Raw genomic sequence first — 24,531 nt, forward strand, 5'->3', positions numbered from 1 at the left:
TGAGTAGGTGGTTGGGCAGTTTTAGAATTGTAGAATGCTAGCTGTGAACGCCGAAATGGCAGCACCGGCTGTATGCTCCTCATGGGTATGATAAAGATATTGGCCGGTTGCAATTTTTTTTATCTATCAATGGTAGTATGCTATTATCACTTCTAATTTATCTCACCACACTGCAACAATACCCCAGATCAATGTCGAGTGAACACACATACTGAAGAATAAACACTTGGAGGATACATGGACAGACCAACAAACTTATTACACACTTTGAGGATACATGGACAGAACAACAAACTTATTACAAATCTGGAAGATACATGGACAGAACAACAAACTTATTACACACCTGGAAGATACATGGACAGAACAACAAACTTATTACACACTTTGAGAGGATACATGGACAGAACAACAAACTTATTACACACCTGGAAGATACATGGACAGAACAACAAACTTATTACACACCTGGAAGATACATGGACAGAACAACAAACTTATTACACACCTGGAAGATACATGGACAGAACAACAAACTTATTACACACCTGGAAGATACATGGACAGAACAACAAACTTATTACACACCTGGAAGATACATGGACAGAACAACAAACTTATTACACACCTGGAAGATACATGGACAGAACAACAAACTTATTACACACCTGGAAGATACATGGACAGAACAACAAACTTATTACACACCTGGAAGATACATGGACAGAACAACAAACTTATTACACACCTGGAAGATACATGGACAGAACAACAAACTTATTACACACCTGGAAGATACATGGACAGAACAACAAACTTATTACACACCTGGAAGATACATGGACAGAACAACAAACTTATTACACACCTGGAAGATACATGGACAGAACAACAAACTTATTACACACCTGGAAGATACATGGACAGAACAACAAACTTATTACACACCTGGAAGATACATGGACAGAACAACAAACTTATTACACACCTGGAAGATACATGGACAGAACAACAAACTTATTACACACCTGGAAGATACATGGACAGAACAACAAACTTATTACACACCTGGAAGATACATGGACAGAACAACAAACTTATTACACACCTGGAAGATACATGGACAGAACAACAAACTTATTACACACCTGGAAGATACATGGACAGAACAACAAACTTATTACACACCTGGAAGATACATGGACAGAACAACAAACTTATTACACACCTGGAAGATACATGGACAGAACAACAAACTTATTACACACCTGGAAGATACATGGACAGAACAACAAACTTATTACACACCTGGAAGATACATGGACAGAACAACAAACTTATTACACACCTGGAAGATACATGGACAGAACAACAAACTTATTACACACCTGGAAGATACATGGACAGAACAACAAACTTATTACACACCTGGAAGATACATGGACAGAACAACAAACTTATTACACACCTGGAAGATACATGGACAGAACAACAAACTTATTACACACCTGGAAGATACATGGACAGAACAACAAACTTATTACACACCTGGAAGATACATGGACAGAACAACAAACTTATTACACACCTGGAAGATACATGGACAGAACAACAAACTTATTACACACCTGGAAGATACATGGACAGAACAACAAACTTATTACACACCTGGAAGATACATGGACAGAACAACAAACTTATTACACACCTGGAAGATACATGGACAGAACAACAAACTTATTACACACCTGGAAGATACATGGACAGAACAACAAACTTATTACACACCTGGAAGATACATGGACAGAACAACAAACTTATTACACACCTGGAAGATACATGGACAGAACAACAAACTTATTACACACCTGGAAGATACATGGACAGAACAACAAACTTATTACACACCTGGAAGATACATGGACAGAACAACAAACTTATTACACACCTGGAAGATACATGGACAGAACAACAAACTTATTACACACCTGGAAGATACATGGACAGAACAACAAACTTATTACACACCTGGAAGATACATGGACAGAACAACAAACTTATTACACACCTGGAAGATACATGGACAGAACAACAAACTTATTACACACCTGGAAGATACATGGACAGAACAACAAACTTATTACACACCTGGAAGATACATGGACAGAACAACAAACTTATTACACACCTGGAAGATACATGGACAGAACAACAAACTTATTACACACCTGGAAGATACATGGACAGAACAACAAACTTATTACACACCTGGAAGATACATGGACAGAACAACAAACTTATTACACACCTGGAAGATACATGGACAGAACAACAAACTTATTACACACCTGGAAGATACATGGACAGAACAACAAACTTATTACACACCTGGAAGATACATGGACAGAACAACAAACTTATTACACACCTGGAAGATACATGGACAGAACAACAAACTTATTACACACCTGGAAGATACATGGACAGAACAACAAACTTATTACACACCTGGAAGATACATGGACAGAACAACAAACTTATTACACACCTGGAAGATACATGGACAGAACAACAAACTTATTACACACCTGGAAGATACATGGACAGAACAACAAACTTATTACACACCTGGAAGATACATGGACAGAACAACAAACTTATTACACACCTGGAAGATACATGGACAGAACAACAAACTTATTACACACCTGGAAGATACATGGACAGAACAACAAACTTATTACACACCTGGAAGATACATGGACAGAACAACAAACTTATTACACACCTGGAAGATACATGGACAGAACAACAAACTTATTACACACCTGGAAGATACATGGACAGAACAACAAACTTATTACACACCTGGAAGATACATGGACAGAACAACAAACTTATTACACACCTGGAAGATACATGGACAGAACAACAAACTTATTACACACCTGGAAGATACATGGACAGAACAACAAACTTATTACACACCTGGAAGATACATGGACAGAACAACAAACTTATTACACACCTGGAAGATACATGGACAGAACAACAAACTTATTACATACCTGGAGGATACATGGACAGAACAACAAACTTATTACACACCTGGAAGATACATGGACAGAACAACAAACTTATTAAACACCTGGAGGATAAGAAATGTACTGTTAATATAACAATTCGGAGGATAACATGAACAAAAGAAAGCACAAGACTTACGTGGTTCTCCTATCTTCAGGATTTCACAAAGTATCCGTGTAAGCATGATGCTTGCTTTTATAAATGGACAGTCATGCTCATCAGGACGACTTGAGTTTTCAAGGACTACCTGTAAATAGACACGGGTCTAAAGAATACATCTACTGTAAAGTGGAATATTACAGTCACTATGGTAATTAACACTTATTAGCAGAAGTGGGTAGTCAGATAAATTACCTTGTGCTATGAAAGCACCACATATTAAGAGGGCCTTATGGTGGTGATGTGCAACAGGCAAGAACTCTTTAATATAATACTGTATACGTTTATTATTAGAGGATCAGTCTGCATGCATATGTAGCCTGCACTCATGACCCACTGGTAGCTTCCCTAGACCTATTTATACATCTATACAGTATGCCTCTACACAAAATATAGGACATAGCTAGGGAAAGTCAACCTTTGTCTACTGTAACCACGTAAATTAGGACCCTGACCTTCAGACTGCATTACTGTAAAACCTCTATATAAGCCCCCTGTTTCATTTGCCAACTCGTTTATTGCCAACATATTTCAATGTCCTTTTTTTCCCTTTTTTTTTAAAAAGAATTCCTTTATAAATCTCTTTCAGTTTATCGCCAAACCCCTTTATAATGCCAAACTTTCTCTGGACAAATGGTGGCAGTATAACAAGGTTTCACTGTACTTTCACCCGATGTGAACAAGAACAGTCACAGTTTTCGAAACAATAGAAATTTACCATTGAACAGAAGGCATTATAAAAAATGTACATATTTGTAACATAAAATAATGGAAAGTGTTATGACCTTCACATAATTTTCTTGGTGTTTTTCAGCAAAATAGGCAATATTGTCCAGAGCTAAAATTCCTGGGGGGGTGTTCTTGGCAAAGTCCTGGGCAGGTGTAGCCAGATCCTGAAGATACACATCATATATATTAGGTCCTGAAGAAACACATCATATATATTAGGTCATGAAGAAACACATCATATATATTAGGTCCTGAAGAAACACATCATATATATTAGGTCCTGAAGAAACACATCATATATATTAGGTCCTGAAGAAACACATCATATATATTAGGTCCTGAAGAAACACATCATATATATTAGGTCCTGAAGAAACACATCATATATATTAGGTCCTGAAGAAACACATCATATATATTAGGTCCTGAAGAAACACATCATATATATTAGGTCCTGAAGAAACACATCATATATATTAGGTCCTGAAGAAACACATCATATATATTAGGTCCTGAAGAAACACATCATATATATTAGGTCCTGAAGAAACACATCATATATATTAGGTCCTGAAGAAACACATCATATATAATAGGTCCTGAAAAAATGCATCATATATATTAGGTCCTGAAGAAACACAACATATATATTAGGTCCTAAGTGGTTATGAATCATTGGTCATTAATACAGTATGGCTTCAAAACATTTAATCATGTCATTGGTTGTCAATTATTAGCCAATCTCAATCGAGGAACAGCACGTAACCTCAGAAAATATTTATCAATTACCCTGCCTCCCAATTAAGCCTCAATATTTTTATGATTATAATGTCTGATGAATTGGTTTTTATCCACAAGAGGACAAATATAGAAAGCCTTGCAGAAAATGGTATCCATCGCATTTGGCTTTTGAAGAATTGATTTTTGTTTACCTACAGTATTTGAACGTTCTGATTCCAAACAACGTTTTTCTATGTATTTATTGATTTCTTTTAATCTAATGGATGTCTCTTTATATTTATACATGTCAGCCACTCGATGTCAAAGTAAACATTTCTGGGAGAAAACCTCACCTCAAAGCCTAATTTTCTATACAGGTTAGACTTGCGTGTCCCCGGCTGGTTGGAGTCGCTGTCAATGGCTATAGCTGTTGGCCTCAGTGTCTCAATGTTCTTTATTACCATCTGCAGTAAAAACAGTTAAAACTTTATTATCACTGCTTGGCTAGTGGTATCAGTGACAATGGCCCATGTGGATTTCTTTAGAGATTAAGGGATAAACAAGCATACTTCTCTCTGTTTCCTGCCTCAAATCTTACACATCAAAATAAACATTAACACTGCACTAATGGTACATGAAATTTACTGATGAAGAGCAAAAGTTTTGATTGTGAAGCATTAAAGGGTGATTGTTTAACCAAAGTAGGGCAAATGTTGTACAGGTGAAAGGTGGATGTTTTATGGTATAGGGGGAATGTTTCACTTTGAGAAAATCACCTGGTACACAGAATTTTATTCTTAAAGTTAGTGACACTGTCCTGACACATATAAAATGTGCAAACATATATAGTGGGTACAAACAATATCCTTGCTATCACAAAATCAAGGTACAATGTTACACAGCTCACTGTAACTTTAGAGAGATAACCAATTGCAATGGACCCATGTGGCAGGGTTGTAATGCGTTACCTGGTCCTGGGGGTCGGCAGGAGTATTCATACGGTCCTCAAACATACTCAGCATCAGTGTCTGTAGAACGTACAGGTGATGAGCCATGTCACTTCCAGGGACACGCCCACTCCCGATCACATACTGAAACCCAACACAAACCTTAAAGCTTTTATCTAAAACCAAGATGCATAAAATCAGTATTGTTGCAACATCAGGTTTAACTTTAAGCTAATACAGCCAAACTGGGTAACAGTTATCTCAAGTATTACATAAACCTTTCAGACATTTTCAGAATTCGTAATCCATTTCCATTTGTTTTATTTCAGTTGTATCAAATACTTCATTTATGTATTTTTTAATGGACTTAATAACTTCAATGTAAGAGATTTTGGCTTCTGATCAAATGAAGTTATAAAGAATAATCCAATAAAATCCTTTTCTATGATTACCCTTCCATGTCTGATCCATGATGAGATAGAGGTGTGGGGCCCATACAAATATACAAGGAATATATCTGCATGTATGACAATACCAAAATATCCACACCTTCCTACAAATGAGTTGGACATTAATCCAACCACAACTGATCATTTTGTCCCGTGATCTACTCACAACTACTCTGGTCATCCCAGTGTCCAGTCCCTACTAAATATGGCTAGTTTATTTTGTCCCGTGATCTACTCACAACTACTCTGGTCATCCCAGTGTCCAGTCACTACTACATATGGCTAGTTTCTCAATCAAACTACCACCAATCTGGTTTTCCTGACCCATGATTTACTCATAACTAGTCTGGTTATCCAATTTTCCAGTCAACACAAAGTGGATCTACTATGTACCTATTTCTACCCTACTTCTATTTCAGTCGACTTACATGGCCTTATCTATTGAAGCAATTTCCTGTAACTTATCAATTTTTGTTTAACTTATTGCAGAAAGAAATTGAACACCAGAGCCCTGTTTTTTCTGTTGAGCGACATTTTCTTTCTTCACCTTGACTTACCGTGGAAATAATATTCCTAAATCTCTTAGATTGAATTATCGTGGAAATTATATTCCTAAATCTCTTAGATTGACTTACCGTGGAAATAATATTCCTAAATCTCTTAGATTGACTTATCGTGGAAATTATATTCCTGAATCTCTTAGATTGACTTACCGTGGAAATTATATTCCTTAATCTCTTAGATTGACTTGCCGTGGAAATTATATTCTTTAATCTCTTAGATTGACTTTCCGTGGAAATTATATTACTTAATCTCTTAGATTGACTTACCGTGGGAATTATATTCCTAAATCCCTTAGATTGACTTACCGTGGGAATTATATTCCTAAATCCCTTAGATTGACTTACCGTGGAAACTATATTCCTAAATCTATTAGATTGACTTACCGTGGAAATTATATTCCTAAATCTATTAGATTGACTTACCGTGGAAATGATATTCCTAAATCTCTTAGATTGCACCAGTTTTGAAATTTCCTACAAACAAAAAAGTAATTAGTATAATATCACTCTCTTTTTTTACAAAGCATATAACAAACATAGTTCAGATACAAATCAGCTCTGATGACTAGAGTAAATTCCAAACTAAAGAATTGTATTACCAGGAAGACATCCACTTTCAAAATAACTGTACACAAAAAGAATACTTTTCAGTTTTGAAAAGACTAAGCTTAATACATATACCATAGAAGTAGGAGATTCTTCAGACACAGTGATTATTTGTATAGTTTTTACTTTTAATTGAAAATTTTGTAGTCCTTACTAAAATATTTTAATTTCACATCATACCTTCTTTTTCACGGGATTAGCCTTTGAAAACAAAGCATTTAGGAGAGCCATGGAGTTTTTCTGCAGCTCAGGCCTTAAATAAAAGATAATTTAAAATTAGTTATACGTTTATTTTAAGAAGGATAAATGTTAATTCTGTGTTTGTATACCTGCGGCTCAGTAACATGGTGATGTCCTACACAAAAAGTTTCAGCGATACAATACAAAGTTTAACAAGCCATTCTAAGTCCTTAACCTTCAGAAGCATAAATGTTATGAAAGAACAAAGGGCCATAACTCTGTACACATTAGTTGAGCATAAACCCTGTTCTCAGAACACAACGTTAACTCTCACTATATCATGAGGAAATCGCATAAAAATGGGGGATAAAGAGTGAGATTCTGGTACATTGTATATTGTTATCCTATTATGGGGGATAAAGAGTGAGATTCTGGTACATTGTACATTGTTATCCTATTTTAGTCTGGAGGTGCCTATATATAGCGTAAAAAAGTGATGACAACATTTTGCTGTTAGGTCAGCCCTGTTAGTACTCACGTCTGGAGGTGGCTGTGTATTTTCTCATGTTGACCGAGAATGTAATGTTCCACTATGTCCACCTTGTTTGAGGCACTACTGTAAGGCAGAAAACAAGCTGGTTTGATATAAACATGATGTAACAACACTTCTTATCATCAGAAGTACTTCCTAATGTTAGAGATTTCTGTAGCAGATGTAATCCTAGGGCTTATACAAGAGGCATATCAGGTATGTATCACTCACCTGTTTTTGATAATCTTACAGACAAGAAGATGAAATGTTTCCACTGGCCTGAGGTCAAGGTTACAAAATGTCATGCTAAATGACATACCCATGAAAGCATACATGTGTGTAAAGTTGCATGACCTTACCTGCAGTAGTACTAAGTCCATAACTGACCAAACACAAAAACTAAACCAAGGTCATAGAGATCAAAAGTAAAGGTCATAAAAATGTCATAAACATGTTGTTCTCATAGAGGCATATAAGAGTGTACCGTTGTGTGACTCTAGTATCAGTACTTAGTCCATAAATTACCTAAACAATTGTTTCTAAAAGTGTTGTGCAACATACTGTACTCATAGAGGCACATTTATATAAACACTGAATTCCCATGTCTAGGGATGCTCCATACCAAATGTGGTCAAAAGTCTTTTTGCTTCTCTTACAGAATGATCTTTTGAAAAATCCTTAAAGATCAAACCCCTGGTTTCCCATTTTTTGGCTCTGGGTAGGAGGAGGGCTGATCCAAGGGTTCTGTACAGTTAGAAACTTCACATTTATATATATTCACATATTTCTACGCCTACCTGTATACCTAACTGTGTAATACAATACACTCCAGGATTTCTACGCCTACCTGTATACCTACCTACGTAATATGATACACTCCAGGATTTCTAGACCAGCCTGTATACCTACCTGTGTAATACAACACACTCCTGGATGTTTACGCCTACCTGTATACCTACCTATGTAATACGATACACTCCAGGATTTCTAGACCAGCCTGTATACCTACCTGTGTAATACAATACACTCCAGGATTTCTACGCCTATCTGTATACCTAACTGTGTAATACAATACACTCCAGGATTTCTACACCTACCTGTATACCTACCTGTGTAATACAATACACTCCAGGATTTCTTCACCTACCTGTTTACCTAACTGTGTAATACAATACACTCCAGGATTTCTACGCCTACCTGTATACCTACCTGTGTAAAACAACACACTCCAGGATTTCTAGACCAGCTTGTATACAGCTATTTCCAGACTTGGAACTCAGCACACACTCAGTCACCTACACAACAATACAAAACTTCTTTGCTACATCAATTGATACAACAAATCTTTTTTATCAAATTGTACTTGTCTTATTGTAAAGGTTTTCCTGATCAAGACAGTTTACTACCATGGTACTGATAATCGATTTGTTTACTACCATGGTACTGAGAATCAATTTGTTTACTACCATGGTACTGAGAATCAATTTGTTTACTACCAAGGTACTGAGAATCGATTTGTTTACTACGAAGGTACTGAGATTCCATTTGTTTACTACCAAGGTACTGAGAATCAATTTGTTTACTACCAAGGTACTGAGAATCAATTTTTAGAATCAAATGAGGAGATTTTTACCTGATAAATTGAAGGATGAATTAAAAGGAGAAATATTATTCTTCATTTTAAAAACTTTATGTAGCAAATGTTTTTATGGAAGGTAATTCTCCAACAATTAAAAGAAATTAACACAAAGTAACTTGACTTTTAAAAGAAACCACAGGAGCTGGTATAAAGACTAGATTGAAGCATTATTTTACAGTTTATTTACAGTAACATGTGTTTCATGTGCTTATAAGATGTGATCCAACTTACCTTCTTGGTGAAGTCGACTTGGAGGACATCCCAGGACACGACACCATGGTCCATTAGTGACACGAATCCCTTCAAGATGTAGGATAAGGGCTCACCATGACTGTCAACAACAAAAACGTGGTTACAGTCAACGTGTCAGAACATACAAATCTAAGTTCATCTTGTCAATATCAACACCAAAAGATCCTGATATAAGACAAAAGTTACCTTGAATATCTTTCAAATATTTCAGTTATAGCGACACATAGATGACATTCAAACATTTTAAATGATCTGTTACAACCCCGAGTAAATTTCATATTTCATTTTTATGGTAAAAATGAACTGTGATTTATTTCACATTTATGGTAGAATGAAGAGTGGTTTATTTCACATTTGAAGTAAAATGAACTGTGGTATATTTCACATTCATAGTAAAATGAACTGTGGTATGTTTCATATTTATGGTAGAATGAAGAGTGGTATATTTCACATTGATAGTAATATGAACTGTGGTATATTTCATATTTATGGTAAAATGAACTGTGGTATATTTCATATTTATGGTAAAATGAACTGTGGTATATTTCACATTTAAGGTAAAATGAACTGTGGTATATTTCACATTTATAGTAAAATGAACTTTGGTATATTTCATATTTAAAGTAAAATGCACTGTGCTATATTTCAAATTTATAGTAAAATGAACTATGGTATATTTCATATTTATAGTAAAAAGAACTGTGCTATATTTCACATTTATAGTAAAATGAACTTTGGTATATTTCATATTTATGATAAAATGAACTATGGTATATTTCACATTTAAATGAACTGTGCTTTATTTCACCGTTTCAGTAATATGAATTGACCCATAGTAGTAAAGTAGAGCAATGGTTTCTTTTCTGAATCACTTTTTATAACATTTTTTTTTTAATTTACCTCAATTTGTTGTTGCATACAGAAAATAATGGTAGTATACAAAAGCTTACTGTTTTCCATCCACAACAAACTTGATAATCAGCAGGTGGCCATCTTTGTTAATGAATTCCATAGCAAATGTGCTGTCTGCTGCCAGACTAGACAATTTCTTAAGAGAGTCAAGCCTCTCCTCAGGCTTGCCATCCTTCAGCTTGGCATAAATACCAAGGGCTGTCTTTGCCTGAAATAAACAGATGTAATCAATAGTAACAATTACATATTAACTCATTCACCCCTGAAATTACATAATGAACCATTCCAACCTTTGAATTAGAAGATTTCAAATGTGTCTTCAGGGGTGAATGAGTTAAAGTACATGATCTGATTATAGTACAAAAAATTAATGGTACTTATCTGATTATTGCTGGAATTACATAGATTACATTATTTCAGATACGTAATATTGAGTCCCCAGTCCTTCAAGCAATTTCAAGCTACTGATGAATCTGAGATATCAAATATCAACCTACAATAGATCTCAACTCTCTGATATTTTACAGCAAAAAAGTTGAATGAAGTAATTTTGAAATTTTCTGTTGGTACATAGAGACTACTGATACATACCGGGGAGGAGGTCAGCTGGAGTACATTTCCATTGGCAATCTCTGATCGATTCTAAAAAAAATCAAAAAGAACACCTATACTTGTTTGGTAAAGAGAACTTGGTTAACTAGGACAGGATTAACTCAGTGAAGACATACTTGAAAAGTACAGAAGGTTCTAAGAATTAATAATACTTACAAAACCTTTAGGTATTGAGCCAACACTGTGGTTTCTTTAATAATAAATGCAGTTTGGTCCTTTTCTCCTTGTGAATGTCTGGTACCCAAAGGTAAGCAGGGTGATGGAGTAAATATGGGTTACAACTTATATTTATATAATATTTACAAAATACATAGGAAATCCTGAATTATAAGACAGCATTAGGAGTGGAGATAAGGAAGGGTGAGTGTAGTACAATTAAGACAGAAGAGGGCTTTCAGCTAAACCTCAACATTATTAATTTCGGAAGTCAAATCACAATACTTTGGAAATTTAGAGAGTCAAAACATACTGCATGCTTAAAACCTATTTTAGGAAATCAAACACAAGGAACTACTGAAAGTTCCGGTAAAACACCAAACATACCCTTTCTGTGATGTATGTCTGTCTATTAGGCTCTGAAAACTGCAGGGCATAGTCGTCAGGGTTTGCCAGATTCCATCTGTAACAATAATCGAAAACTTGACAAACGTTTGACATTGCATTTGGAGTGATTAGCTGACTGACTGCCTCAAATATAAGCCCTATACAAAAGTGTATCACTCCTTATTTGAATTGTAAAAGATAAGATGACATGCTAGATGTCAATCAGCAACATCAGGTTCATAATATTGGCATATTTTCTAGTCAAACAAGTTAAATATATATATAAAATTTGATTTTAGTTTTCAACAGTCAATTGCAACCAATTTGCCTTTGAAGAATTAAATTATAATGTTAACAAGCAAATTCCTGGAATTTATATCCCCTGCTTGCAGGACATATTGTAGATAATCAAGGGGCCATAACTCTGCCAAATGGAGTCGGATTAAAGTGGTCATCAAACTCGGTCGTGCCCTTAAGGCATTTAACCCTGGTACCAAGTTTGAAGAAAATCGGTTAACATTTGTTGCAGTTATGGCATGGAAACAGCAGATGACATTTTTCGTTATTCGTTACTCCACCAAATAAAGACCCAAATTAATATCCCCCTTTTCATTGAAAGCGGGTGATAACAAGGTAAGTATTGCGGAAGAATCCAAATAGTCAAAACTAGGTAATGGGCATCAAAAGTTGAAATTAGCGGCAAATGTTATTGTTTGATTCTCCTTTCATATAACACAATAACTGTAACAAGGGAAGATTTAATCCCGCAAAAGTGAGAGGGAGGATTAGGAGAAAATGTAAAAATATATTTTGCATAGATCATCCTACTTTTGCTATGCACCATCGCACTATTTCCAGATGTACCTTTATACCAAAGGCAACAATTCCATGTGGAATAATATATAAGATACATATATATGTCTCTGGACAAACAATTTCAATGATAAGAGTCAAAGGTGAAAAAATGTAGCCTACTAGGTCATGGCGATATATTTTTGGTATACAATACAGTATACTCTTCCATTCAATCGAGGTCATGGCGATATATTTTTGGTATGCAATACAGTATACTCTGCCATTCAATCGAGGTCATGGCGATATATTTTTGGTATACAATACAGTATACTCTGCCATTCAATCGAGGTCATGGCGATATATTTTTGGTATGCAATACAGTATACTCTGCCATTCAATCGAGGTCATGGCGATATATTTTTGGTATGCAATACAGTATACTCTGCCATTCAATCGAGGTCATGGCGATATATTTTTGGTATACAATACAGTATACTCTGCCATTCAATCGAGGTCATGGCGATATATTTTTGGTATGCAATACAGTATACTCTGCCATTCAATCGAGGTCATGGCGATATATTTTTTGTATGCAATACAGTATACTCTGCCATTCAATCGAGGTCATGGCGATATATTTTTGGTATGCAATACAGTATACTCTGCCATTCAATCGAGGTCATGGCGATATATTTTTGGTATGCAATACAGTATACTCTGCCATTCAATCGAGGTCATGGCGATATATTTTTGGTATGCAATACAGTATACTCTGCCATTCAATCGAGGTCATGGCGATATATTTTTGGTATGCAATACAGTATACTCTGCCATTCAATCGAGGTCATGGCGATATATTTTGTATGCAATACAGTATACTCTGCCATTCAATCGAGGTCATGGCGATATATTTTTGGTATACAATACAGTATACTCTGCCATTCAATCAAGGTCATGGCGATATATTTTTGGTATGCAATACAGTATACTCTGCCATTCAATCGAGGTCATGGCGATATATTTTGTATGCAATATCATATATATATGTATACTCTGCCATTCCCAGATGTACCTGCATACCTATTTGGTAACTAATCCACAAATGAAGTAATATAGAAGATAAATGAGCCATGGACAAGCTGTTTCAATACATGTGATTACGGTAAGAGGTCAAAATTTTCAAATTACAAGTCAGTCATACAGTTACATGTATATATTTTTAGGCCCAAAATACATCTTCGTGTACATAACTATATAGCAATTAGTACTCCAGGTGAAATATAAAGAAGCTATACCCCAGACAATCTGTTTCAATAATTGGGGTCAGAGGTCAAAATATTGGTCACAGAACTTGCTTTATTTTTTGTACATGATACTGGTAGCTGGTACTCCCTCAATCTGAGATGTATTTAATATGGTAGCTCCAAGAGAAATATTAAAGAAGATCTATATGCTCCAGACAAATCATTTCAATAATAAATTAGGGTCAAAGATCAAATCATCCAATTTCTAGATGTACACTTGTGCACCAAATTTGGTAACTTCAACTGAAATAGTTCAGGAGATCATGTGATGCTCCAGACAAATATTTGGAACAGAAACACAGAGTGCAACCTACAGTTCCAACCGACAGTCCAGAAGGAGACTTAATTGGAAATTGAAATGTGTAAAATGAACAATTATCTATAGTAAACCAAAGTAACAAAACAAAATTGGCAGTTGTTATTTTCACTTTACATATGTCTTTACCTTTCAGAAATGTCTTGTATAATAGCAGCAAGTGGTCTATTCTGAAATTTAAAAACGTTATACACAAATATAAATGTTCAATTTTTACATAGAACAATGAACCTAAATACTAGAAAATCATCTTATAAAAGCAAAGTAAAACATAAAACATCTATTTAGAATTTTTACCGATGATATCAAAATCTATATACCAAATTTTCTTTTTTTAGTTTTAAATTTCCATCTGTCTTTTCTTTTAATTAATTAATTCAACTCTGATTTCAGATGCAGCTTTTTAAAAAGTTATCATTCTTGTCCAAATAGTTTATTTATAATAATTCAAAATTAATCTGTTAAATGGTAAACTAATTATTCTACTTTTCTTGCTGCTTTGGGTGATTACTAAATGAATATTCAGCATGATTTCATACTCACTTTAGCAATTTACTGCTTTAATAATTTTCCGTGTGCATTAGTCATGTTCGAAATCTACAATTTTTTCTTGCAGATGCAATTTTATTGTTAGTTATATTTGAAATCAGGCAGAGAAATTTAAAACTGACGCATGACTCTTAAAATTCTATTGAATATTTAATAACTGCCAAAATTTCAGTTCCACAGAACTTACAATATAAGATAGAACAGAGTCATAAAACTAGCTAAAAACTATAATTAGCAGTTGTGTTCGACCAGCTGAACATTGCTTCGGTATATATCTAAGCAGTTCAACATAACAACCTCCTTTTACTTTTTAATGAATGGTATCTATGCTCCATCAAAAATAAATAAAAGGGAATAGTTATTTCGGATAGTATCTAATTGATGAAAATTTACCAAAAAGGTATCTTTCCATGATCATGAGTAATTATTGTATAATAGATGATTTATTTAGAAAATTAAATATATCGTATTAACAATAAAAGCAAATGTATGTTATTATTTGGTTCGCCTACCAGGGACGTATAGTGAATATATATATACTGTCCCTAGCCTACCTGATCAAGCTCCAGAAACAGTGCCTGTTCTCCTGCTCGTGTGACGGCAACTTTCTTGATGTTTTCCTGTTGGTTCTTGGCAGACAAACGAGGATTGATGGGTAAAACTTTCGGAGGATCCATCTTGAATGTAAATTGCACTTCTACAGACCTCCGTTGACCCTAATGTAGACCTAAGCTTACATGAAATGTTAATACGAGATGTTCACTATGTATAATGTCCGAACTGGCCAACTTACAAATCACCGATATCTTATGATGAAGGTCTGCAAATGTTCGAATGGACATACATATGTGGACATGTGATAACTACTAAAAGGATAAGTTCATCTAATCTCTCCATTGCATGTTAATACATCATTTTTAAACTAGTGACACAAGTTGTTGCTTTTCTCTTCCCGTTTCCTCTCAGCTTCCTGTTTTCATCTTCCTCATCCGTGTCGCTCAGACGCTTGCGACGTGGGGGCTCCCGTCGGGGAAATTGTTATACTAGCGGGAAATATGAAATATAGAGGCTAGTCTAAACTAAAAAAAATAACATAGTAGATTTTATGAGAAAATTCAGATAGAGCATTTTTAGTGATTATTTTATACTTCTTTTCTACAGAATACTATGGAAATTGTACAGAAAAATTACGCTTACATAATTATTCTAGACTATAGTTTTGAATGACAACAAAATACCTATTTTTTTAAATTTTCAAAAAATATGTCACTTTATTCACTTTTACCTTGGCAGTCTGAGTTTGTAATATAAATACTTCCTTGACAGTATCTACTTAAATGACCTCAGCTGTTAACAGGACCCAATCGGCAGTCTTACAATGACAACTTATTGATCCCTAAATCCCATCATAATCATTGAACAATGACATATGTCCCTGTTTCTTTGTCCTTCTATTTATATATTAATAGCACACATTGCACATTCATGTCCAAATATATATGGAAATTGTACAGAAAAATTACGCTTACATAATTATTCTACTATATAAGTTTTGAATGACAAAATGTTTTGTATACTGGATATATACTTAATTTACTAAGAAGAATTTAGACGGATATTTAAAGAAAAAAATCATACAATTGTAGGGACAGTCATGCTTCTTGGTAATAAATGCCAACGTGGGGCCCCCGGGACCTGAGAATTTGTTACAGCTATATTTGGACCTAAGCTTAGGTGTTCAGAGTAATTTAACATGTTTTAGGGGTTTAGATCGACTTTTCGGTAAAAATGACACCCCCAATGATAATATATATAGGAGAAGGGAGGAAAGCTCTCTATGTCAAAATGTCGACCCCTGTTACCTAACCTTCTTGCATCAAAAACAACATTTCTAGTTGATCTACGGGAAAATGCTTAGTACCGATGGAAAGATGGATCATTTTTATTTTAAAAACCTCCTATATGATCATTGGGGGTGTCATTTTTACCCAAAGTCGATCTAAACCCCTAAAACATGTAAAATTACTCTTAACAGAGACATATAAAGTATATACGTCTCTGCTCTTAAGATCACCTTAGCTTATGTCCAAATATAGCTGTAACAAATTATCAGGTCCCTGTGGTAATTGCCGATAGAAATCCACACAAACCACACCACATTACAGCCTCATGCTTTTGTTAAGCAGACAATGAAGAGTTGTGGAATATATAAATTATACAAAAAATACCTTAAATCTATGAACCAAAAAAGGTACAGCACAGAAACAGGCTCTCTGGTGATACTAAGGCAGGTAATTCAGTCTATATGTGGATGTACATGAAAATGACTGTTGAATTTTATTTTTCAGTTTTGGGCAAGTTTGAATGTTATCTCACTCATTATTTTAACAACTTAAAATTAACTGAACTTTAACTTATATTTACTATTTGAATACCCTAAATAACTTGTTTATGGAATTGCGCAATGGTACTTTAATTTTCCTAACAACAGAGCAAAGTTACCTCCATTAGAAGATGAATTAAATATCCACTGCGAGGGGACAGTGTTTTTCAATGGACAATTTCAAAAACTCCAAATCACCAATAGAAACTGTTCTCCAAAATAAAAATGAATCCTAGCTGCAGTAATGTTGGTTTGGCAGTTTAAGCGAACTGAAATGAAACTGACATCATGAAAATGTGTTGAACATTTCACAAAATCATCTCCTCTATAAGCTGTTAACGTTGATATACAAAGTATTTTGATAGTAAAGGAGCCATAATAAATAAGACTAGTAAAGTCCCTAAAGGTCATAAGTCTACATTTTGAATGAGACTAGACCTAAGTCTACGACTTTTGCTAATGATTTATATGCATCACTAATAAAAACATGTGTAATAATTAGTTCTTAAATGAAAAAAAAATGAAAAAAAAACTGATAAACGTTTCAGCGGATTTCAACTACCGTAAAAACCCATGTAATTTGCGCACCTGTGTAATTTGCGCAGGTACTTTTTGAGGCTGAAAATCGGGAAAAAAGCTTCTACTCGAATATTTTGCGCACCCAAAAAATTTGAAAAAAAAGCATGTTCATGCTCCGACTATTGCCATTCATTGTCAGAAACACTAACTATAAACAATTGAGATTCATGTTCATAAACACTTACTTCAGATCATAAGATCCCAGATCACAAACCCTTACTATTGATCGCTGAGATACCTGGGACCAGTTTTGCTAACAGTCAAAGATGATGATAAGCATAACCAGTTGCACTTGGAAGTCGTAAAAGTCCAGAGCTTAATCTTAAACTCAGAGTCAACAGAGTTTATGTGAAGCAACGTCGAAGCTCACAGGTCTTTTCAATTCCTTTATTGAATTATTTGACCCAAAGGATATCGGTATGAATTTGAAAGTAGGTCAATGTCATTCAGTTAACAAAATACATTTATAGACCTCCACTATAGCAAGCAACAGACTCTATATCAAGACATGCATTGCAAATCTCATATTCTTAAATAGCAAGAAATTTATGTTTCAAACTGTGGTAACACAAGAATTCCACAGGAGTGGATGTGTAGCCTGCGCAACAGATTTTCTATTTATAGTAACGTTGACCTTTACCTTTGACCTTTGGATCTGAAAAGCTATCCCAAGCAAGTACGTGTACTTTTAGTAAGGAAGTACTGTTTGAAGTTTGATTTCAATCAACCCAAGGGAACTCGAAGTTATTGCACGGAAACCTAATGTTTCGGATAACGCAACCGGCAACGACGACAACGCCGACAAAGTAATACTCGCGTTGCAGGTGACACAAAAAATCACCAAAAGGCTTTAACTCTTTACCTAATGGGCATGAGACTCTATTTTAGCAAACTCTACCATCCTAAGATAAGTTAGTACAGCAAGTTTGATGAATGTCTGTGAAATAGTAGCAAGGAAGTTATGTACCATTTAATCTTGGTATCAGATAGGAAAGAGGGCCAATAATTATTTTAAATGGGTCATCAGACCCTTTTTCAGTAAGAGATACTGCTCCCTCCTATCTGTGAATAGCTGTACTAGGTATTTACCCATGGTATGAGTATGCGCATGGACTTCATAAAGCTGTCTGTAAATCACTGTACATAAGGTATAATAACCAGTATGTGGATTACATGAACCTTGCAGTGAATTGCCATTTGCAAATACTGTATATTCTTTTGTGACAGAGAGAAACAACTTATTGCAAGCATACTACTTACTTACTTACTTAATCCTGTTCGTGCTGGGAAGCACATAAAGCCTTCACTGAGGATCGCCATCTCTGTCTGTCTGCTGCCATCTGGTGAATCTGGCCCCAAGTCAATCCAAACTCTCTCATTTCCTTCTCCACTGATCGCCAGCTCCATGTTTCCTTTGGTCTCCTCTATTTCTCTTTCCTGCTGGTGTCCATCTCATGGCAACCTTTGGAATTGATGTTGTTTCCATTCTGTGGACATGTCCAATCCATTTCCATCGTCTCATCTTGATCATCTCAGAGATTGGTGATGTTGAGGTTCTCTGACACAGTTCTTTATTGCTGATGGTGTTGGGCCAGAAAACCTTCAGAATCCGTCTGAGGCATTTGGTCTGGAAGACATCCAGTTTGTGGACAATGCTTTTGGTCACCTTCCATGACTCAGCACCATAGAGGAGGACTCTAATGATTTTGCTCTTGAAGATCCTGATCTTGATCTTGATGCTGATGACTGATGACTTCCAAATGCTCCTTAGGTTTGCAAAGGCTGCTCGTACTTTGGCTATTCTGTTCTCTGCATCAGATGCTGAGTCTCCATCGGCTGTGATCTTACTGCCAAGGTAGACAAACTTCGTCTACTAAGGTGTTCCCAGTCATCACATCTCTACTACTAAGGTGATCCCAGTCATCACATCTCTCCTACTAAGGTGTTCCCAGTCATCACATCTGTACTACTAAGGTGTTCCCAGTCATCACTGATGATGATGACTGATGACTTCCAAATGCTCCTTAGGTTTACAAAGGCTGCTCGTACTTTGGCTATTCTGTTCTCTGCATCAGATGCTGAGGCTCCATCGGCTGTGATCTTACTGCCAAGGTAGACAAACTTCGTCTACTAAGGTGTTACCAGTCATCACATCTCTCCTACTAAGGTGTTCCCAGTCATCACATATCTTCTACTAAGGTGTTCCCAGTCATCAAATCTCGTCTACTAAGGTGTTCCCAGTCATCACATGTGTTCCCAGTCATCACATCTCTACTACTAAGGAGTTCCCAGTCATCACATCTCTTCTACTACGGTTTTCCCCGTCATCACATCTCTTCTGCTAAGGTGTTCCCAGTCATCACATCTCGTCTCCTAAGGTGTTCCCAGTCATCACATCTCGTCTCCTAAGGTGTTCCCAGTCATCACATCTCTGCTACTAAGGTGTTCCCAGTCATCACATATCTACTACTAAGGTGTTCCCAGTCATCAAATCTCGTCTACTAAGGTGTTCCCAGTCATCACATTTCTACTACTAAGGTGTTCCCAGTCATCCCATCTCTACTACTAAGGTGTTCCCAGTCATGACATCTCTACTACTAAGGTGTTCCCAGTCATGACATCTCTTCTACTAAGGTGTTCCCAGTTATCACATCTCTTCTACTAAGGTGTTCCCAGTTATCACATCTCTTCTACTAAGGTGTTCCTAGTCATCACATCTCTACTCCTAAGGTGTTCCCAGTCATTACATCTCTACTACTAAGGTGTTCCCAGTCATGACATCTCTACTACTAAGGTGTTCCCAGGCATCACATCTCGTCTACTAAGGTGTTCCCAGTCATCCCATCTCTACTACTAAGGTGTTCCCAGTCATGACATCTCTTCTACTAAGGTGTTCCCAGTTATCACATCTCTTCTACTAAGGTGTTCCCAGTTATCACATCTCTTCTACTAAGGTGTTCCTAGTCATCACATCTCGTCTACTAAGGTTATCCCAGTCATCATATCTCGTCTACTAAGGTTTTCCCAGTCATCACATCTCTTCTACTACGGTTTTCCCCGTCATCACATCTCTTCTACTAAGGTGTTACCAGTCATCACATCTCTACTACTAAGGTGATCCCAGTCATCACATCTCTCCTACTAAGGTGTTCCCACTTATCACATCTCTACTACTAAGGTGTTCCCAGTCATGACATCTCTTCTACTAAGGTGTTCCCAGTTATCACATCTCTTCTACTAAGGTGTTCCTAGTCATCACATCTCGTCTACTAAGGTTATCCCAGTCATCATATCTCGGCTACTAAGGTGTTCCCAGTCATCACATATCTACTACTAAGGTGTTCCCAGTCATCAAATCTCGTCTACTAAGGTGTTCCCAGTCATCCCATCTCTACTACTAAGGTGTTCCCAGTCATGACATCTCTTCTACTAAGGTGTTCCCAGTTATCACATCTCTTCTACTAAGGTGTTCCCAGTTATCACATCTCTTCTACTAAGGTGTTCCCAGTCATCATATCTCGTCTACTAAGGTTTTCCCAGTCATCACATCTCTTCTACTAATGTGTTCCCAGTCATCACATCTCTTCTACTACGGTTTTCCCCGTCATCACATCTCTTCTACTAAGGAGTTCCCAGTCATCACATCTCTACTACTAATGTGTTCCCAGTCATCACATCTCTCCTTCTAAGGTGTTCCCAGTCATCACATCTCGTCTCCTAAGGTGTTCCCAGTCATCACATCTCTGCTACTAAGGTGTTCCCAGTCATCACATCTCGTCTACTAAGGTTATCCCAGTCATCATATCTCGTCTACTAAGGTGTTCCCAGTCATCACATCTCTACTACTAAAGAGTTCCCAGTCATCACATCTCTACTACTAAGGGGTTCCCAGTCATCACATCTCTACTACTAAGGTGTTCCTAGTCATCACATCTCTTCTACTAATGTGTTCCCAGTCATCACATATCTTCTACTAAGGTGTTCCCAGTCATCAAATCTCGTCTACTAAGGTGTTCCCAGTCATCACATCTCATCTACTAAGGTGTTCCAAGTCATCACATCTCTACTACTAAGGTGTTCCTAGTCATCACATCTCTTCTACTAATGTGTTCCCAGTCATCACATATCTTCTACTAAGGTGTTCCCAGTCATCACATCTCATCTACTAAGGTGTTCCCAGTCATCAGATCTCTGCTACTAAGGTGTTCCCAGTCATCACATCTCGTCTACAAAGGTGTTCCCAGTCATCACATCTCTTCTACTAAGGTGTTCCCGGTCATCACATCTCTACTACTAAGGTGTTCCCCGTCATCACATCTCTACTACTAAGGTGTTCCCAATCATCACATCTCTACTACTAAGGTGTTCCCAATCATCACATCTCTACTACTAAGGTGTTCCCAGGCATCACATCTCTACTACTAAGGTGTTCCCAGTCATCATATCTCTACTACTAAGGTGTTCCCAGTCATCAAATCTCTACTACTAAGGTGTTCCCAGTCATCATATCTCTACTACTAAGGTGTTCCCAGTCATCATATCTCTACTACTAAGGTGTTCCCAGTCATCATATCTCTACTACTAAGGTGTTCCCAGTCATCAAATCTCTACTACTAAGGTGTTCCCAGTCATCATATCTCTACTACTAAGGTGTTCCCAGTCATCATATCTCTACTACTAAGGTGTTCCCAGTCATCACATATCTACTACTAAGGTGTTCCCAGTCATCACATATCTACTACTAAGGTGTTCCCAGTCATCACATCTCGTCTCCTAAGGTGTTCCCAGTCATCACATCTCTTCTACTAAGGTGTTCCCGGTCATCACATCTCTACTACTAAGGTGTTCCCAGTCATCATATCTCTACTACTAAGGTGTTCCCAGTCATCACCTCTCTACTACTAAGGTGTTCCCAGTCATCACATCTCATCTACTAAGGTGTTCCAAGTCATCACATCTCTACTACTAAGGTGTTCCGAGTCATCACATCTCTACTACTAAGGTGTTCCGAGTCATCACATCTCTACTACTAAGGTGTTCCGAGTCATCACATCTCTACTACTAAGGTGTTCCGAGTCATCACATCTCTACTACTAAGGTGTTCCCAATCATCACATCTCTACTACTAAGGTGTTCCCAATCATCACATCTCTACTACTAAGGTGTTCCCAGGCATCACATCTCTACTACTAAGGTGTTCCCAGGCATCACATCTCTACTACTAAGGTGTTCCCAGTCATCATATCTCTACTACTAAGGTGTTCCCAGTCATCACATATCTACTACTAAGGTGTTCCCAGTCATCACATCTCATCTACTAAGGTGTTCCAAGTCATCACATCTCTACTACTAAGGTGTTCCTAGTCATCACATCTCTTCTACTAATGTGTTCCCAGTCATCACATATCTTCTACTAAGGTGTTCCCAGTCATCACATCTCGTCTCCTAAGGTGTTCCCAGTCATCACATCTCTACTTCTAAGGTGTTCCCAGTCATCACATCTCTACTTCTAAGGTGTTCCCAGTCATCACATCTCTACTTCTAAGGTGTTCCCAGTCATCACATCTCTACTACTAAGGTGTTCCCAGTCATCACATCTCTTTCCACTTTGTTGTTAACCTTCTTATTCTTTGTCTTTCCAGTGTTGATGTTGAGACCTATCTGTTTGCTGTACTTTGCCAAGTCGTTTGTCTTCCCTTGGATATGCTGGAAGCGATGAGCCAGGAGAGTAATATCATCTGCGAAGTCTAGATCTTCAAGTGACTTTTCAAATGTCCAAAGCAATCTTCTGTTGGTCTGGTCGGTTGTCTTTTTCATCCCCCAGTCGATACACGAGAAGCAGGGGAGGTAGCAAACATCCCTGTCTTACTCCAGTCTGTAGTGGGAAGCTGTTCGTGAGGTTGTTGCCACATATCACTCTGGCCTGGAAATCTTGATAGAGCATCTTGATGATGGAAATGATCTTGTCTGGTATTCTGTAGTGTGCAAGGATCTTCCACAGTGCAGGTCGATGGATACTGTCGAATGCCTTGGCAAAATCTAGGAAATTGGCATATACTGTGGCGTTCCATTCGTAAGATAAAATCCAACAGTAACATTACATCCTGTAAAATGTAACTCAATTAATATCAATTAAAATATTGAAGTCAGATTTTAAATGAGGAAATGGAAATATTTAATTGATGAATATAGAATGATGTTATCTCAAGAGGCTTTTTTTGGCTTACAATTTACAATTATAATCAATCATAAACAATGATAACAAAGTCAAAAATGGAATCAACACTTCCAACGGTCCAGAAACATGGTTTTATGTAATAATTTATGTCACTTGTTTTAATTTCTTTGTGTTTGATAAGTCAGTGACATCAGCATCGTGTTGGAAGTTAAGGACCACTTGTTCTCTCACTATTATAACAACTCACACTAATCAACAACCTCAGACCACTTCAATGTGTTATTAAATATTTAATCAAGTCTTTTACACACCATTTTGTAATTTGTATGCCCTTTTTATCTACTATATTTATGACTGTCACTGTAGGAATACTATTATCCATGTGCTGTAAAGTGTCTTTGAGTTATGTTGCAAATTATATAGGGCGCGATGTAAATGTTGTGTATTATTGTAACTTTTACATTAAAAACACATCTTAAGGATGTCACTTTACCAGGTTT

At 36.5% G+C, this 24,531-nt stretch overlaps 1 protein-coding gene across 1 annotated transcript in view; it reads right to left on the reverse strand.

The window, feature by feature from the left end:
• Positions 1–15,879, reverse strand: part of LOC110461895 (engulfment and cell motility protein 1-like) — a 34,056-nt gene extending 18,177 nt beyond the window's left edge. Inside the window, exons 1-14 of the mRNA XM_021515621.1 lie at positions 15,446–15,879; positions 14,472–14,512; positions 11,928–12,003; positions 11,364–11,414; positions 10,811–10,980; positions 9,840–9,939; positions 9,179–9,264; positions 7,976–8,053; positions 7,438–7,510; positions 7,075–7,125; positions 5,661–5,783; positions 5,046–5,156; positions 4,029–4,136; positions 3,223–3,331 (exon numbers count right to left, since the gene is read on the reverse strand). Of these exons, the coding sequence (XP_021371296.1) occupies positions 3,223–3,331; positions 4,029–4,136; positions 5,046–5,156; positions 5,661–5,783; positions 7,075–7,125; positions 7,438–7,510; positions 7,976–8,053; positions 9,179–9,264; positions 9,840–9,939; positions 10,811–10,980; positions 11,364–11,414; positions 11,928–12,003; positions 14,472–14,512; positions 15,446–15,568 (1,300 nt within the window). The 5' untranslated portion in view covers positions 15,569–15,879. The remainder of the gene's footprint in view (positions 1–3,222; positions 3,332–4,028; positions 4,137–5,045; positions 5,157–5,660; positions 5,784–7,074; positions 7,126–7,437; positions 7,511–7,975; positions 8,054–9,178; positions 9,265–9,839; positions 9,940–10,810; positions 10,981–11,363; positions 11,415–11,927; positions 12,004–14,471; positions 14,513–15,445) is intronic.
• Between the last annotated feature and the right edge of the window lie 8,652 nt (positions 15,880–24,531).

This window comes from Mizuhopecten yessoensis, unplaced genomic scaffold (genome assembly GCF_002113885.1).
Source record: "Mizuhopecten yessoensis strain PY_sf001 unplaced genomic scaffold, ASM211388v2 scaffold10703, whole genome shotgun sequence".
Taxonomy (NCBI): Eukaryota; Metazoa; Mollusca; class Bivalvia; order Pectinida; family Pectinidae; genus Mizuhopecten; species Mizuhopecten yessoensis.